Source organism: Mustela nivalis (assembly GCF_964662115.1).
Source record: "Mustela nivalis genome assembly, chromosome: 2".
Lineage (NCBI taxonomy): Eukaryota > Metazoa > Chordata > Mammalia > Carnivora > Mustelidae > Mustela > Mustela nivalis.
In genome coordinates this window covers 61,103,110-61,122,746 of record NC_139021.1, presented here as the reverse complement: position 1 = coordinate 61,122,746, position 19,637 = coordinate 61,103,110, and the positions used below count along the sequence as shown (strand labels likewise).

The 19,637-nt window shown below is 41.1% G+C and overlaps 1 protein-coding gene across 1 annotated transcript; it reads right to left on the bottom strand.

The window, feature by feature from the left end:
* Nucleotides 1-770: 770 nt before the first annotated feature.
* LOC309859419 (5'(3')-deoxyribonucleotidase, cytosolic type) lies at nt 771-1,687 on the bottom strand. The gene has a single exon (XM_082720065.1). The coding sequence runs from the start codon at nt 1,648-1,650 to the stop codon at nt 1,015-1,017; it is 636 nt and encodes a 211-aa protein (XP_082576191.1). The 5' UTR covers nt 1,651-1,687; the 3' UTR covers nt 771-1,014.
* Nucleotides 1,688-19,637: the final 17,950 nt, after the last annotated feature.

Here is a 19,637-nt window from a genome sequence, read left to right as displayed (position 1 = left end):
TTAGTTTTCTCTGAGCAGGCCAAGATCCTCTCCTGTTGCCTGGCTTTCCCCATCTTGTCCCCCTGCCTACAGCACCCTTCTCCCTTTACTTCACAAGGTAAGCAGCTACATAAGAGAGGAGTTTAATTTTTAAGGATTCGACTGTATGCTCTACAAGGAGATATGGAGAAATGGAACAATGATACCAGCTCATTCTCCTGGATGACTTTATGCTTCTGAATGAGCATGAGATGGGAGGCTTGAGTCTACTGTTTCTTCAGTCTGCTCCGATCCCCTGTGCCGCTCATATGTTAGTGTGAGTATCTCACCACAGAGGGTGTAATCCCAGTGTTTAAAGATAAGTGTTTTTCATACATCAGAGCCAATAAACACAAGCCAACTCTTCATCTGGTACTCAAAGAAGAACTAACAATCTGTTCCTGAAGTGGAGGAAAATCTGGCTGTGTTGGGCTGACTAGACACTAGATATCTATATAATATATATATATGTAGATAGTGCCTTATGGGTGATTTGAATGGTTCACTTTATTTTTATTCATTTATTTAGGGTTTTATTATTTTTAAATTTTAAAAAGATTTTTATTTATTTATTTGCCAGAGGGAGACAGTGGTAGAGAGCACGAGTGGGGTAGAGGGGCTGAGGGAGAGGGAGAAGCAGACTCCCCGCTGATCAGGGAGCCTGATGAGGGGCTCCATCCCAGGACTCTGGGATCATGACCTGAGCCTAGGGAGATGCTTAACCAACTGAGCCACTCAGGTGTCCCTAGGAGTTTATTTTTTTATTTTTTATTTATTTATTTTTTTTTGCTGAGCCAAAGTGTTTTATTAAAAAGGTTCCTGAGTGATTTTCCCACCAAGTTTCCTTGCCAGCCATCTTGTTGGGTTCCAGGTGGCTGGCTTGCGAGAATAGCGGTTACTGTGTCTCCCTGTTCTGCAGTGCCGGGGGCCACCACCATGACACTGCCCTGTCGTTCAGCTCTGCTAGGGTTCCCTGCTGGCCTGCCTTCCCTTCCTTCAGCTACTCTCCACTGTTCTGGCCCCCCGCTTGCTTTCTATGATCTCCCTCCAGTTGTCACTCCAGGAGAGCAGCCGTCTCCTTGATGGGGGTAGGGCTAGGTGCTGGTTGTGGCAGCAGGTGAACAGGATGTGCTCCCAGCTTGGGGTCTGCTCTTGGCCTTGAATGCTGTCCTTGTCATCAATGAGCAGGTCTCCCAAGACCACTGTCTTGTCCCTCGTCAGGATGATGCGCTCCACAAACTGGGGCCCCAGGTGTTTCTCTACCCAGCGGTACTTCTCACCCACACAGTGCTCGTACTTCAGAAGAGGGCTGGAGCAGATGAAGACCTCGGTGTCCTGCATGTTGTTCATCTCCCGCATGGCTTCCACGGCTCCAGGGATAGGCTCCAAGTCTAGGAAAAAGCCTGGGGCTTCATACACACTGGCCACTTTGTCCCCCAGGTCCGGCCGCAGGGCTCGGTACTGTTCGCGGGCGAGGAAGCCTCGGCGCTCTTCCAGCGCCACGTGCGGTTCCCCGGGGAAGCGGCGGCGGAAGCCCCGCAGGAGGCCCCCCTCGAAGTCGGCCAGCACGCCGTCCATGTCCACCAGCACCCGCACGGGCCGCGCGCGCCGCGCCGCCATCGCCGCCGCCATCACTGCGGGCGCCCGGCCGGGCAAGGACGGGGGGGGGGGGGGGAAGGGGGGGGCTAGGAGTTTATTTTTAATTCATCTCTATACCAAACATGGGGCTCAAGAGGAAGGCTTGCATGCTCTACCGAATGAACCAGCCATGTGCTCCTAAAGGGTCCACTTTAAATATCAGCATTTAGAACCCTAAATAGGACCTGATTCATTCTTTTTTGGAGGGAAGGGGTGATTATACTTTTTTTTTCTTTTGGAAGTATAGTTGACACATAATGTTACATTAGTTTCAGGTGCATAACATAGTGATTCAGCAAGTCTAGACCTTATATATACATATTTTAAGATTTATTTACTTATTTAAGTAATCTCTACACTCAGCCCTGAGATCAAGAGTCAAATGCTCTTCTGACTGAGCCATCCAGGTCATCCATCACCGTATGACGCTATCACAGTACTATTGACTATATTCCCTACACTGTGCCTGTGACTTATTTACTCCACAACTGGAAGCCTGTACCTCCCACTCCCCTTCACCCATTTTGCCCATCCCCCCACCCCCAGGACCTGAGTCATTCTGTAAGCCTTAGCGTGATGTCATTTCTTCTCATTTCCTCTGATGTGGGGTCAGTCTTCCTCTTTGCTCCCATAAAGACCTTCTGTACCCTTTACAATTTATAAATATCTATATTATGATATTAATTTTGTAATTATTTCTTTCATTTGCAGGCTCTCTCCATTAGACAATGAGCCATTCAAGGACAACAGCGTATTTTAGTTGTTTAGGGTCTATGTCTTCCCCTGGATCTAACCTAAGTATAAGTATGTTGCAACTCTTTGCTGATGAAACGGATGAAGTCCCACCTCCAACTTTAAACCACTCCCTTTTCTCTGAAATGATCTATGAACTCCCACTGAACTTTCCGCTAATGCCTTACATTCAACATTTCAATGCATTTTGATTCTTCCAGTATTCATTTTCTTTTTTCAAGCAGATTTAAGCTTGTTCAGGGAACAAGCTATATGTTTACTCCATTATGACAAGAAAATAATAGCTGTTAATGGATTGAGTGTTAATTTGAGTGTGATATGTTAAAAACAGAGAAAAACTAATCAAATAGTTTTTACTTGGTCAGAGGTTTGTTTATGCCTGCTTGTCTACAGTGAATGTTTCTGACCACAACCCACACCCTGCCCCCATGGCCCTGAATGTGTACGTTGAGATCTAGCATCTGAGAGAACTCCCTCACTTCTGCTGTTATGTGAAGATTCAGTGAGATACGACCATTTATGAACCAAGGAGTTGGCTTGTCTTAGACACCAAATCCACTGGTGCCTTGATCTTGGACTTCCCAGACTTCAAAACTTGAGACATAAATTTTAGTTGCTTATAAGCCACCTAGCTTATGGTATTATGCTATAGCAGACTGAAAGGATTAAGACAAGTGCTAAATATGGCTCCACTTTAAGTAGAGATCATTTCTTCTTATTTCTAGCATCCATATTTGCAAATGAGCCATACCCACCTTGATATTGTTGTCTGGGTTGCCTAACCTGTGTCCTTTGCCTGGAATGTTCTTCCTTGCTGGCTGGCTTCTTTCTCACGAGCTGTGCCCAGTGCTGCTTCCTAACCCTTCATCAAAAGTTGCTCTCTCCCATGATCCAGTTTATTTTTTCTTATAGTATTGTGATGAATGTAAGTTAAAGATTCCAAGTACATATTTGTCCAATGCATGTCAATGTGCCACAGGTATCATATTTAAGGTAGAAAACAGCTAAGCTGTTTGACCCTGTATTTAATTTTTCTACCTGTGGCAAAAAGCACTAAGGAGGACGTAATAGGGAACTGATTATTCAAAAGTTAGCCAAACTTAAAGACCATTATGAAAGGTATTTATTCTTCTGGAGTATTCAAACGACATTTTGGACTCATTTGCCGGAGCTTTTCTGCAGCTCTCCATTTCTTAGAATTCTAAGCAATTATTTCTTTTAAAAATAATCATAATTTATCACAGTTTTGACACTACTTCTGATAATTCTAAGAAACTTTAGAAAATATTTTCATTTCTCCTACATCTTTGAAAGTGAAATAGCTGGGTGCCTGGGTGACTCAGTCGGTTAAGCATCTGACTCTTGGTTTCCGCTGAGGTCATGATCTCAGGATTGTGAGACTGAGTCCCTCTGCAGGCTCTGAGCCCAGCAGGGAGTCTGCTAGAAGATTCTCTTCCTCTGCCGCTCCCCCCTCATGCGTGTAATCTCTCTCTCTCTCTCAAATAAATAAATCTTAAAAAAAAGAAAGAAAGAAAAGAAAAGAAAGTGAAGTAGAAAGGTTAACCAATAAAATTATGCTAAAAAGTTTGAGACTAAGTAAAAAAGGTCCCTATCCTGATGTCACTGGGAGATAGTTGGAGTTGCCTAACCTGTGTCCTTTGCTGGGAATGTTGGTGGGTGGGTATGTGTTTGTTCATTAGTTTTGGGTCCAGACACTAAGGGCTGAGTTCATTTAGAGATATCAGACTTCTTGCCAAAAGCCAAGGGGGAATGGTGTGGAGTGGATAGAAGGACTAAAGCAAATGGTAGGGTTTCTCTCTCTGTATCCGCCTTTCTCTTTCCCTTGATTTCTTTAATATCGATTTTTGTTGTCTATCCCTTCATCCTGTCTGCATTTCCTTTCTCTTCTCACACAAGAACCACCAAGATTTAGAGCTAAAATTAGAGTTGCGAAAGTTGCCAGCTACTAATTATTTTAAAAAATACTTTCTATTTTCTGATACAGTTTTTCATTTATTCCTCTAATATAATGTTCTGTTGCTCAGGTTGCTTTTAAAAGAGAGTATTCCGGCCTTCTTTGCTTGCTATTTTTAAATGGTCTGAATGAGTCAATAGTCCAAAAATGTGCATTTCTTTGACCCAGAAATTCTGCTTCCAGGAATTTTTATAAGGGAATAATTAAACAGGTATGTGAGGACATTTGTATAAGGCTGCTTATTCTAGAATTGTTGGTCATATTGAAAAATTGGTACCAGTAATAATGTTTTTAAATAAACTTAGGTACATTCATACAATTAAATGTTGCAGAGCCATTAAAATTAATTATGTAGGTAAATATTTATTCCCATAAAATATATTTATGCTATATAGTTAAGCGGTATAAGTAGTTTACCAAATGATGTGTATCATGTCTGTTTTGCATGAATATGCATAGATACACGTATTTAAGGAAAAAGAGCTGAAAGAAAACATGATAGAAATTCAATAAATTATATAGTAATTTCTGGTGATGTGATTGTGGATTTTTCTTTTTTGTTCACAGGCAATTTCTAATTTTCCTATAATTAGAAAAACTTACTTCTATAATAAAAAGAGTTTACTATAGCCAAAAAATGTAGTGCTTGTTCTGTGTGCTAGTCCACTCATTTGTGTAGAAATTGGCATTCGTTTTCATTCTAATTAATTGTACAATCTTATTTTCTCACTCTTTCCAACTTTTTTCCTTTCTATCCCTTCTCAATTAGAGAACTTCTCCTGTCTGGGAAAATCACGGTGAGCAACTTGTGGAGGCCACTGGAGGCTAACCGGGCCTTAAAGTTAAAAACAGATAAAATGAAAAATTCACGGCTCAAGGGAACTGTTCTTTCATGGAAATGTTCTTGAGATGACTATGATGTTCTCTCAATCTGACTTTAATGGATTTTCAGCTTCAGGATATCTGAGGGGGGTCAATTTCCAGGGGAATTAATTCAACGTAACCTCCTTACGCAGACCCGTAGTGACACACAGTTACTCTGTGAAAGTGCCCATTTTTAGGGGGATATGTACATGAGCAAAGAAAGCTGGAAATTGAGACAGTTTTCCAAGGCCTTCAAACTGTTCTTTCCTGGCCTATTTGTTTTTTTCCAGACAAACGCTATCTTGTCCTGAATTGTCCTATAATTCTGCATTTTGCATATTTCCAAAGTTGGAGCCCCAGGATCCCTCCCTCCTGCCCTTGGTCAAAGGCAAAGCCGGGGCCCTGGCTTGGATAGTGGAAGCAATAAGCTCCATGGCAGGAGAGAAGCCGTCATTCCAGGAGACCCGCGGACTTCTAATATCTTCTAATATTGGGACCCCAAACGTGAGGTTAAAGGAGCTGAGTGAGGGATTAGGGCCTGGCAATTGCACCTGCTATTTTTAGCTCCTGTATTTGGTTCCAGGTCACGCGGGGAGGCGCTCATCCTCGCTGCTCATTGGTTTCCAATTGACAAAATGAACAGTGTGATGTTGCCGGCAGGGGAGCTGCTTAGTTAAAGGCAAAGGAAAGAATGTGGCAAACACGGTATTCTCAGCAGAGCCAGTGATGATAAGGGAGCCCAGAAATCTCTTCTAGATTTTTATCTCTGATTTGTGTGTGTGTGTCCCCGAGCAATCAGGCTATTTCTGTGACCTCAGCTTTCTCATGCATAGACAGGTAATAATGCTCTGTTCTCTCTACTTTCAGTGGATGGGCAGTGTGAGGATAAAATAGCAAGTTAATAAGATTTAAAATAGGAAGAAAATGTTTTTTGGAAGCCTTTAGAGCAGTCTGAGATTTTGAGAGTTTTTAGGTCACGATTAAATAGAAGGTATTGTTTTGAGAAAGATCTGTACAGTTCATATCATATACTTATTGTTTGCTTGAGTGCTGTATTTATTTGACAATTTATTTTTCCTTTCTACACAAATATGGAGGAAAAATAGAGGCAAAGTAAGATAATAAGAACAAGCAAGCCTGAAAATGAAAGTTGCCTGTCATGTTAAGCCTCAGACCCATACTCTGACCCATAATTTAAACAGCCCTCTGATAGATTTGGAAGTGCACATTTTATGGGGTGACTGAAATGTCCACCCCGGCAAGTGCATTTCTCACATGGAGAAATAGTGCGATTTCATTTTAGGAAAACGCTGAGAGCACATTTCCTGATCACATACAATACTGAGGACATTTCCTGGAAAACCACTGGCCTTTGCCTGGGACAATTGCATCACACGGAGATGTTTGTGGTTCGGATTTATAAGCAATGTAGGATCTGAAGCCAATATATGACTTTTGCTCAGTACAACCAGGGGCCCAGATCTAGAATGTGAGGCATTTTCCTACCTCTACCTTAGAAAAATGTTTTCCAGGTTTTGCAAGATTCCTCTTCTACCTCTCTAATAAGTCAGCAAATCTAAACAATGAGCTCCCTTCTTCTGAGAAAAACAAATTTATGTAGTTGACTCAGATTTTCATGAGAATATCCTGTGTGCCTTTTCTTTCTCTTATTCTAAAGACACCTTGAAAAGAGGGTATGGGGGGAACGACCACAAATGTTAATATATTGTCTAGTGAATTATATGTCAGAAATATTTAGCTTAGAGTGTGAACTCTGATGAAAGCGTTCTTTTCTCAATGCTATAAAACTCTGTATTCATTCTGGAAGGGCAAACAAAACTAATGGCAGTAGTCACCTGCTTTGGAGTAAAGTCACTTTTTCATAGTTTTTGATGTTTGCACCTGTATTGATAATCCACACCCAAATTAAAATACTAATAAAAACATGTTTACCTAAGAGGGGAGGAATTGGCAGTGGAGAATGACGAGTTGGAAAGTTGTTGTTGTTGTTGTTGTTGTTTTAATGGAACCATTGTGATGTATTTGCACTTTTACAGTATGGATGAATAAATAAATACACATTCATAATTCAAAGAAACAAACAACGGGAAAAAACAGAAACAAAATCCTCTGTATACCTTATGCTCTGAGTAAGAAAGGATGAGCCACCTGCTATTTTCTCTTCTTTTTTTCTTAAAAGACTTTATTTATTTAACAGTGAGATACAGAATGAGAGAAGGAACACAAGCAGGGGGAGTGGGAGAGAGGAGAAGCAGGCTTTCCACTGAGCAGGGAGCCTGATGTGGGGCTGGATACCAGGACCCCGGAATCATGACCCAAGCCAAAGACAGATGCTTAATGACCGAGCCACCCAGATAACCCACTACGTTCTTACACACTTGGATATCTTTTCCACGTGCCAAAGAGCTACTCCATGGTGGTGGGATGAAGGGAAAGGGCAAAGTCCCTTTTAAAAGCCCAAGCCAAATGTGATTATGTAGCTATCTCTGTACAGACACAATAGGGTTACACATTCCCTGTGAAAACGCTACAGACTGATTATACCAGACAACAGATCATCCTGCACAGAAACTGTAAAGCCATTTTAACACTTACTTCAGATATCATTACATGTGACAAAGTATTTGAAAGATCAACCAAATAAACTGTTCCTAGGAAATGTTTCCAATAGAATACTTTTGGAATAATGTTGCTTTTCTTAAGTCACTGGGAATTGAATTAAGACACTGAGACATGGACTCAAGATGAAAACCTACGTTTTTAGCTGAATATTTTCATAGAAGCCTCTGGATACTATAATATTTCTCAATCCTTTTTTTGGCATACAAAAAAACTGAAATAGATTGTCTGCTTTACCTGGTGGAGAATCTCTACGTGGGTATGATAAATGTGACAAGATTTCAAATTTAACAGGACATATCTATATAACCATTTATCTGTGCGTTCATCCATCAGTCATCTATCTTAGTGAAGCTTGGTCTGAGATGCTCTGGAGATAGGGAAATGAAAAAGACCCCACCAGAGGAGGGGAGGCCGATGTGACAATCAGAGATCACAGGCTGGTGTGATAGGGAAGGTGCAGTCTAAGCGCAGGTGCACTCTGAAGTTGGGCAAGGAGAGAAGGGAAACTAACACCTCCCTCGGAGAGTGGTCGTCCAGTGTGGACGGGGCAGAGCACACATAGCCCTCGCTCTTATGAAGAAGGTAGCAGAGGTATGGAGTATTTGGGGAAGAGCCCCGAAGAATATGTAACTCAACCTGAAAGTGGGAGAGAGAAAGGAGAGATGAAGAGATAGAGAGGAGGAAATACTAAGAATACATACTTTATGGGGAGGGGTGTTGGGAGAAGGGGGGTGAGGTTATGGACATTGGGGAGGGTATGTGCTTTGGTGAGTGCTGTGAAGTGTGTAAACCTGGCGATTCACAGACCTGTACCCCTGGGGATAATAATAAAAATATATGTTTATAAAAAAAATTTTTTTAAAAAGAATATGTACTTTACAAGCTAGCTGATAGTTTTTAGAACTGCATTATATTCACAACAAGCTGGTGATTGTACAACAAACAGAGGCTGGATTTTTGTCATGAACTCGAGTGCAAACAGGGCCACTTCCCCTGCTATACTGGCAACAAGAGACCAAGGTCTCCCATCTTGTCTCCTACGGACATTTTACACTGGATTACTCTGCTGCAGGGAGTTGTGCAGTGTATGGTCAAATGTCTAGCAACATCCCTTGTCTCTACCTCCTAGATGCCAGGAGCAGTCCTCCGGTTGTAACAACCAAAAATGTTGTCTGGCCTTTGTCAAAAGTCTCCTGGGCGTCAATATCCCCACACCCCAACTAAGAACCACTGCCTCAGACTGAAGTAATTTCATCAAGTATTTTTAAAGTTTAATAAGCTACTAAGCTGCAAATGGAAAAATTAAGGTTGATAGAGAACCAACTTAAATATTTTCCTTCTATTTTGATTGCTGCTAAATGTATTGTGACGAAACTATCAAATTAACATGTCTAGAGGCTGGGTTTATTCTCATTTCCATTTGCCAGTCATAACAGTGTCTGAGACATAATCCAGGAAAAGGGCTCAAATCTGACATGGGCATCACTTACTCAGGGAAGTGAGAGCCTAGGCTAAATTCTAAATACATTTATTCACTTAAGCCTTCTTTGCAACAAATGTAATTTAGGGTGTTTCAGTCTTCAAGGCCACCACAGCTCCCAGAAAGAAAGTTGGGGACTCTGGTTTCCTGATGCCTCTTCCTGGCCTGCTGGCACAAGGTCCTGGAGAGGTGACCCATCTTTTTTTTTTTTTTTAAGATTTTATTTATTTATTTATTTGACAGACAGAGATCACAAGTAGGCAGAGAGGCAGGTAGAAAGAGAGAGAGGAGGAAGCAGGCTATCCGCCGAGCGGACAGCCCGATGCGGGGCTCGATCCTGGGACCCTGGGATCATGACCTGAGCCGAAGGCAGAGGCTTTAACCCACTGAGCCACCCAGGCGCCCCGAGGTGACCCATCTTTGATCATCTTCCTCTGCCCCAGACAGGAAACTGTCAAAAGTGAAGGTAACCCAGAGGATGCTGGGATATTTTTTGTTTACTTGCTGGGAAGATTCCATCCTGCCTCTCTGCTTTTAAGTGCTGGAGCAAACTTAAGTCGTAAACCATGATGCACTGGAAGGTACTATGTAAAAAACTGAACATTCTTTATTTTATCTTTTTGGGAAGAAAACAGGAAATTGGAAGAGGCATGTTTATACTTGAAACTCATTATCTAAACAAAATGAAACCTTTAGGATGAGAGCTGGGTTAGGAGTAATGAGTCAAGGACGTCCTTAATCATGTGTAATTGATCAGATTGATTCTGCTGCCACTATAAAAATAATCGAAGTGGGTTTTTATTTTCTCTTTAGATGGTTTCTTCCATTTTTACTTCCAAAATGATATTAAGAGTTTTCCTAAACAACCACATATGCACATACCTACACATATATGCAGAAATGGCTCTCTCTTTTTAATGATATCAAATTAGAGCATATTCTACACGTTTTCCTATAGTTTGCAATTTTTTTCTTAACAGTATATTATGGAGACTATTCTATATCAGTCCATAACACTGTAATTTGTTTTTTTAAATAGTTGTATAGTATTCCATTGAATGAATGTACCATAATCTATTTAATTAGCACCTAATGATAAACATGTAAGTTGTTTCTAGTGTTTTGTTGTTAAAAATACTGTAATGAACATCCATATTCATATAGTCTTTGTGACTTTCTTTTTTTAAGTCTTTGTGACTCTTAACATAAATTCTTAGAAACCGAGCTGCTGGGTCAAAGATATGAGCATTTAAACTTTTTTTTTTTTTTTTTACGATTTGTATTTATTTATTTGAGAGAGAGAGAGAGAGCATGAGTGGGGAGGAGCAGAGGAACAAGCAGACGCCCCACTGACTTTGGAGCCTGACGCAAAGCTTAATCCCAGAACCCTGAGATCATGACCTGAGCCAGAGTCAAGGCACTTAACTGATTGAGCAACCCCTTTGTTTTCAATACTAACAAATTATTTCCTATACAGGCTACTTTAATTTATCTTCTCACACTGTAAAGAGTGATTGTTTCCCGAGATCTCAGCTAGATAATATAAGACTTTCTGTAAATTAAGAATATTGTTTTTAAATTTTGCATTCCTTCAATTGCAATTGAATATGAATATATTTTCCTATGATTAAACAAACATATATGTCTGCAAACAACTTTTTCATGTCTTGGCAAGTCTGTTTTTTCTTCTTCCCTCTTCTTCCTTTTCCCTTTCTTCCATTATTTTCCTGTCTTGGTCTCTTTCTCTTTCCTCTCTAAGGACTCTCAGAAATTTACCTTTTATTTGATCATGTCTGCTGCAAATATTTTTTTCTGAGTTTGTTTTTGCTTTTCAACTTCCTCTATGGTAACTTTTCACATAGAAATAGTTAATATAGGCAGTCAATTGTATTCATTTTCTCTATGACTTCTGTATTTTTAAAATTTTATTTATTTATTTACTTATTTTTAGAGAGCACAAGAGAGCAGGGGGAGGGGCAGAGGGAGAAAGAGAGGCTCAGGCCAATTCCATGCTGATTGTGGAGCCCAATGCAGGGCTCAATCTCATGACTCTGTAATTACGACATGAGCCAAAATCAAGAGTCAGAAGCTCAACTGACTGAGCCACCCAGGCGCCCCTCTATGACTTTTGTCTTATGCTTTGAAAGTCTTCCCTTACTTTGAGGTTAAAATGAAAAAAATTATTTTATGTTTTCTTCTGGTATTATTACGGTTCTACTTTTCGTCTTTAAATCTTTGGGCTATCTGGATTTTATTATTGAATATGGGTTGAGGTGGGAATCCAAGCTTTATTTTTTTCCATATGGCCAGCCAAGTGTCCCAACAACATTTCTTTCCTCTCCAGATAGATTTATCACCTTTGTCTTATACTAAACCTTCACATTTAGAACTATTTCAGAAGTCTTAATTCTTTTCCATTTATCTTCACGCCTTCATCTACCAGTAGCAAACTGCTCATAATGTTTTAATATATGCTTTTCGTTTACTGTTTTATTTTGTGTATTTATCCATATCTCCTTCTAACTATAAATGTGGTTTATTTCTAATCCTTTAGGTGTAGTAACAAAGGTACAGGGTGTTAGGATACAACTATTTTCTTTTAAAGATTTTATTTATTTATTTGACAGAGAAAGAGAGAGAGCACACGGGTAGTGGTGGAGGGCAGAGGAAGAGGCAGAAGCAGGCTCCCCACCGTGCAGGGAGCTGGGCAGGGCTGGATCCCAAGACTCTGGAATCATGACCTGAGCGAAAGGCAAATGCTTAATGGATTGAGCCACCCTGATGCCCCAGGACACAACCATTTTCATAGTGAGAACCTTTTTGGACATTTATACTAGTTTGAGAATTCCTAAACTTAAGCCATTGAATGCTCAGCTAGTTTTGATCATCTTTCAAACTCTGAGCATTACCTTAACTCTTAACACCCAGTTTATCTTTCTCATCTCACAGTTCACCTCAAGAGCTTGAAACCAAAGTCAGCTTGCTGATTATAGCAGGCATGAGACGAGACGAAACATTAGGGTCGAGTTAAAAGCCACATGGAAGGTCATTCAGACAGCTGAAACCTCCAAGCCTGGATAGCAAGCTGCCAGGTAAGAGGCCTAATACCCCAAGCTTACCATTTATGGGGACACAGGAACAAAGTTGTCAGGTAATGCAAAGGACTATTGGATTGTATCAGAGTTAAAAATCTAGACCTGACTAACAGGATCCTGTACCCAATTCAAACTCAACAGAGCAAGGAGTCCTGGGCCCTCAGGCAAGTCCCAGACTTGAGTTCATTAAAAAAAAAAAAAAAAATCCAAGGCACTCTTAACAAAAGGGGTTACCTTTAAAGAAGGTAACTATTTATTGCTATAAAACCACAAATGTATGTCATGAATCTTCTTCCTTGTCTTCCCTTAAAGAGACCTACCCAGGAATGTTTCCCACTAGCCACACGAGTTCAGAGCGGGCTCTGGAGATCAGGACACTAGTGGAACCCATAGAAATCTGCATGGATGATCCTGGAGTGAGTCCATGCCCTCTGCAACCATTCTCTCGTTCACAGGGGGGAGTTCCTCACTTGCTCCGGGACTTCTAAATTGCTTATGGTGGGGAGAGGGATGATTCGCTGGCGTTCATATTTGTGTGTTGACATCTCACGGGTTCCAGATGGGTCATTTACTGGCTGTGCTACCACAGGCAGCTACTTGGTTTCCCTAAGCTTCAGTTTCCCTTTTTGTAAAGTGGGTTTTACAAAACCCTTAGGTTTACCTCCTCGGGTTGTTGTGAGGATTAAATGAGCAAGGACATTTCATGTACTTTAAACACGAACTGCCATATAGTAAGTCCTCAATAAATGGTAAGGTTGTTCTTTGTTATTATCATTATTACTGCCACCATTTTGTTTAAAGAGCAGGATTCCATAGGGGGCAAACAGAAAATAACTTTATTGAGGGAGAGGTGGGGACACTGGGTGATGGGCTTTAAAGAGAACACGTGAGGTAATGGGCACTGGATGTTGTACGTAACTAATGAACCGCTAAATTGTACCTCTGAAACTAATAATACACTCTATGTTAATTAAATTGAACTTAAACTTTAAAAAAAAGGAAATAACTTTCTTTCCCTACTGTCCACTCAAACCCACTCTGGATGGCTAATATTTCCCTGTCCCTTGGATGAAATCTAAAGTAGGTCCTAGGATACCTCCAGTCACTCTTGGGCACAATAAAGTTCTCTGTCACATATAGTCACAGAACAGTCACATTTTAGCAATTGCAATGTCCAGTTCTGTGCAAAAATCTACACTTGAAATTCATTTCCCCTTTCCCTGATGTCCGTCCTCATTCATTATGTGAGTCCACAAAGGGAAAAGTGTTGCGTGGGCTTTGATTGGTTTTCTCTCTCTTTCCAACCTAGGCTTGCCCACCTCTGCACCCTGACTCCCCACCTCCCTATCCCACCCTTACCACCAGAGGAGCTGAGCCCTCTGTGATCTTCCTTGACTATCACCGGTTTTAGAGTTCTCTGGACATAACAGATGCTTAATATGACTATTTCTGTCATGGATTGTTGCTACAGGTTTCTTGGAGACCCTGTTTGGGAACATACTAGCAGTGCCCCTGACACCAGTCTGGGCAAGGTCTCTCTTGGGACTGGTCATTGTAGGCCCTGATGACCTCCCACTTTCTGCTTATAGTCCAGTGTCCCTGGTGCAGGCCTTTCTAAAATGACTCCCATGCCTGCCTCTCCTATTTGACCATCTTATCCATGGAAATCACATACCTCTCATCTGCCATCCCCGGCATGTCAGCTTGCTCCTAATGAAGCTACTCTCTTTGCTCTACCCACACGTTCAAAGTCCCAGCCTGGGATGCCTGGGTGGCTCAGGCATCAAGTGTCTGCCTTCGGCTCAGGCCCTATCCCAGGGTTTTGGGATTGAGCCTCACATCAGCCTCCCTGCTTGGTGGGAAGTCTGCTTCTCCCTCTCTACTCCCCCTGCTTGTGTTTTCTCTTTTGCTGTCTCTCTCTCTCTCTGGGTGTCAAATAAATAAATAAAAAATACTCTTTAAAAATTTTTGAAAAGATTTTATTTATTTATTTGACAGACAGAGAGATCACAAGTAGGCAGAGAGGCAGGTTGGGGGGGGGGGAACAGACTCCCTGCTGAGCAGAGAGCCTGATGTGGTCCCAGGACCCTGAGATCATGACCTGAGCAAAAGGCAGAGGCTTAACCCATTGAGCCACCCAGGTGCCCTAAATAAATAAAATCTTAAAAAAAAAAAAAAAAAAAAAAGACAGTCCCAGACCTTTAGATTTTTCAGAAATGGTGCCATACCCCTTTGACCCCAAACTCCAAGAGACACTGCGCAAGCTCTCCTTAATGCCCTTCTCAGGAAAATACTCCTATTCTCTTCCCATTTACAGTGTCCTTTTCCAAAGATGTCTTCCCCCTCCTTGCCTCTGTTACTGTAGGGTCAAAATGGTTCTTAGCTGCTTCTTTGCATGCCCTGTGGAAGCTGGTTAGCATCTCACTCTTGAATATGGGCATTCTTGCTAATATTTTTTCTCAGCTGGAATGCAGGACTGGAAAGAGTCTCTTTTAAGCATCTTGTTATACTATTAGTGTCATCTTCATAGTGTTGTTATAGGTTTGTTTGTTTTGTTTTTTAAAGATTTTCTCTATTTATTTGAGAGAGAGAGTGAGAGAGCATGAGCAGGGGTAGCGAGACAGGGAGAAGCAGACTCCCTCCTGAGCACGGAGCCCAGTGCGGGGCTCCGTCCTGGAACTCTGGGATCATGACCAAAGCAGAAGGCAGATGCTTAACCAACTGAGCTACCCAGGTGCCCCTGTTATGGGTTTTTTTTTTGTTTTTTTGTTTTATTTATTTATTTATTTATTTGATTTTTTTATTTTTTTTTATAAACATGTATTTTTATCCCCAGGGGTACAGGTCTGTGAATCGCCAGGTTTACACACTTCACAGCACTCACCAAAGCACATACCCTCACCAATGTCCATAATCCCACCCCCCCTTCTCCCAACCCCCCTCCCCCCAGCAACCCTCAGTTTGTTTTGTAAGATTAAGAGTCACTTATGGTTTGTCTCCCTCCCAATCCCATCTTGTTTCATTGATTCTTCTCCTACTCACTTAAGCCCCCATGTTGCATCACCACTTCCTCATATCAGGGAGATCAAATGATAGTTGTCTTTCTCTGCTTGACTTATTTCGCTCAGCATGATACGCTCTAGTTCCACCCATGTTGTCGCAAATGGCAAGATTTCATTTCTTTTGATGGCTGCATAGTATTCCATTGTGTATATATACCACATCTTCTTGATCCATTCATCTGTTGATGGACATCTAGGTTCTTTCCATAGTTTGGCTATTGTGGACATTGTTGCTATAAACATTCGGGTGCACGTGCCCCTTTGGATCACTACGTTTGTATCTTTAGGGTAAATACCCAGTAGTGCAATTGCTGGGTCGTAGGGCAGTTCTATTTTCAACAGTTTGAGGAACCTCCATGCTGTTTTCCAGAGTGGCTGCACCAGCTTGCATTCCCACCAACAGTGTAGGAGGGTTCCCCTTTCTCCGCATCGTCGCCAGCATCTGTCATTTCCTGACTTGTTGATTTTAGCCATTCTGACTGGTGTGAGGTGATATCTCATTGTGGTTTTGATTTGTATTTCCCTGATGCCGAGTGATATGGAGCCCTTTTTCATGTGTCTGTTGGCCATCTGGATGTCTTCTTTGCAGAAATGTCTGTTCATGTCCTCTGCCCATTTCTTGATTGGATTATTTGTTCTTTGGGTGTTGAGTTTGCTAAGTTCTTTATAGATTCTGGACACTAGTCCTTTATCTGATATGTCGTTTGCAAATATCTTCTCCCATTCTGTCAGTTGTCTTTTGATTTTGTTAACTGTTTCCTTTGCTGTGCAAAAGCTTTTGATCTTGATGAAATCCCAATAGTTCATTTTTGCCCTTGCTTCCCTTGCCTTTGGCGTTGTTCCTAGGAAGATGTTGCTGTGGCTGAGGTCAAAGAGGTTGCTGCCTGTGTTCTCCTCAAGGATTCTGATGGATTCCTTTCGCACATTGAGGTTCTTCATTCATTTTGAGTCTATTTTCGTGTGTGGTGTAAGGAAATGGTCCAATTTCATTTTTCTGCATGTGGCTGTCCAATTTTCCCAGCACCATTTATTGAAGAGGCTGTCTTTTTTCCACTGGACATTCTTTCCTGCTTTGTCGAAGATTAGTTGACCATAGAGTTGAGGGTCCATTTCTGGGCTCTCTATTCTGTTCCATTGATCTATGTGTCTGTTTTTGTGCCAGTACCATGCTGTCTTGATGATGACAGCTTTGTTATAGAGCTTGAAGTCTGGAATTGTGATGGCACCAACTTTGGCTTTCTTTTTCAATATCCCTTTGGCTATTCGAGGTCTTTTCTGGTTCTATATAAATTTCTTTGAAAAAGATGGATGGTACTTTGATAGGAATTGCATTAAATGTGTAGATTGCTTTAGGTAGCATAGACATTTTCACAATATTTATTCTTCCAATCCAGGAGCATGGAACATTTTTCCATTTCTTTGTGTGTTGTTATGGGGTTTAAGTGGTAAAAAATGCATGTAAAATACTTAGCATGGTGTCAGGCACATCATAAGTCCTCAATAAACATTAGGAGGTATTTATGTAACAAACATTTATATGGCATTAACTGAATAATCTAAGTGCTTTATAGTGCTTTGAGTCCTCAATACAACTCTATCACCCTCATTTTATACACAAAACTGAGGCACAGAGAGGCTATATATCTTGCCCAATATTAAACGGCTGGTAAATAATGAAGCTGGGATTCAAATCCTGACCGTCTGGCTCCAGAGGTCATATTGTTAACCACTGTGTTATTTCCCATTCCTGATAATAGCTGTTGTTATCCTCATCATAATGATTATTTGATATGTATGAGACCAGGCTTATGTGAGCCTCTGGGCCAAATCAGTTTCACAAGCAAGCTGTCTGAATGTACAGTTTGACTTCATCTAATTTAACTACTCTCCCTCCCTAGATCAGAGCCAATGGCTGGCCTGGTTTTTCCCAATGAGGTATTGACTGAGAATGAATACACATAGGTCTGGTTCATAGATAGCTGCATTCAGTATTACATCACATTCCAGAAATTTCAGCTTTATGGATCCTGAACACCCGTGTGGGTATCCCTGAACACCAATGAGGATGAGGACGGCTCCTTCAACTTACCCTCATACGAAAAGGAGCATTGGCCTAGATCAGAGTTTATAGACACTTCTGTTTGGCCTGATAGGCAGGAACTTGGGAAGAGCAAGTTTGTTTACAAAGGAGGGACCTGTAGATCCTGTCGAGTGATTTCCAGCAGAAATAAGAGATCAATCATCCTCAGGGGGTATTACAGGAGTAAAGAACTAGGGACACCTGCCATCAGACAATTAGCCCTATTCCTCTGTCCTAAGCAAAGTCCCACTCCGTGTGGCTGATTCCTTTCCTCTTGACTTCTGGTGTATTTTCATAGTCAATTGATACAACTAATTCAAGCTGAGCATGCTTCCAAGGTTTGCAACAAGAAGAACTTAATACAATATTATCCTCAACTAATGATAACCTAAACTTTCTCATCCCTGATGGTTATGCATGTCTCTTGGTTCTGTTTCTTTTCATATGGCATTAGCTAGAAATTCTAAAATATTATTAAATAATAGTGGTGATAGCAAGAATTCTTTTCTTGTTCCTGATAACGATAGTAATACCTCTAGAGCATTTTTGGTATGCTCTGTCCCTATCCCTCTGAGAATGTGATAAAAGCTAAGTCTAGAAAAATGCACATACACGCAAAATTTGTTGATAGTTTTAGAAGTTTCAAGGACTATGGACCACATAGAAAGTTTTTGTGAATTCCATTAAGTGTGTGGTTGGCTACTGACTTAAGATAATTTTTTTTACCATATCACTAAAGATTCCCTTGTGTGCTAGTTTAGAAGTAAGAATTTTTAAATGTATGAATTTCATAAAATATCTTTTTACCAATCAATTTATTCATATCTTCTTTCTCTTTAGCCTTCCTGATGCTGAATTATATTAATACACTTGTCAATCTCAAACCACCCCTCATTCCTAGAATAAATTTTACTTGGATATGATATATGTTAGTTTCAATATTCTGTCAGGTTTAATCTGCTAGTGTTATATCTGAATTTACTAAATGCATCAAAATGCATGTCAGAAATATTTTTGAGCATAAAGAATTATAAGAACAGTTATTTTTCAGTTGAACCTCACTTGGCAAAATATACTGTCATGGAGGCATTTTTTCCCCTAAGCATCCTGGTAAAGATTAAAGAGTCAGAAGCTGAAAAGGAGCATCTGATCAAACTTACTCATTTTGCAGGTTAGGAGGGAGCTGTTTGGAGAGGTTAAGTGACTTGGACAAGATCACGCTGCTTAACAGTGGCAGGCCTTGGAGGTACAAGCACGTTGCTGAGGCTGAAAGAGAAAATCAGGGGGAAAGACTTGCCTCCATTCCAGTGGAACAGCACTTTAATTCTATGAGAGAGTGAAAAGAGAACCAAGATTTGTTTCTGAAACAGTGGAAGTTTCACAAAGAAATGATGTCAGCATTTTATGGAGCACCTGGGTGGCTGGCTCAGTTGGTTAAGTGAGGGAGTCTAGCTTTCAGCTCACGTCATGATCTCAGGGGCATGAGATCGTACCCCATGTGGGCCCCTTTACTGGACCTGGAGTCTGCTTAAGGTTCTCCCTCGTCCTCCCCCTCTACCCCTCCTGCACTCTCTCATGTTGTCTTAAAAAATGATATAAGCATTTTAATAAATGAAAGGTATTATTATCCTCTTTGAGGGATTAAAAAATTATTTGGCTCGATTTTCCCATATCTTTCGGTTCCAACCATCTTACTTTATATGTGTGGAGCTGAAATTCTGAAAAAGCAGAGTTTCGGCTCCTTGGACAGTTTTCCCCAGTACACACCAGGGATGCCTTCCTGCCAAGAATGGACTCAATGCATTGCCAATAGGGATGAAAGAAACACAAAACAAAGACAAGAGGCTTCGAGGCTATATATTTTAGAGAGTCGCCAACTTTTAAAACTATCTGGAACTAGACTAACACATGTGTAGGACCCAGGCAAGGGAGGAGCTTCCTTTGCTTGCTATTGGTACAAGTTCACGCTGCTTGTCTCTTAGGGTCTCAAACGGGGTTCTGTGAATCCCGACCGGCTTTGTGCTCAACC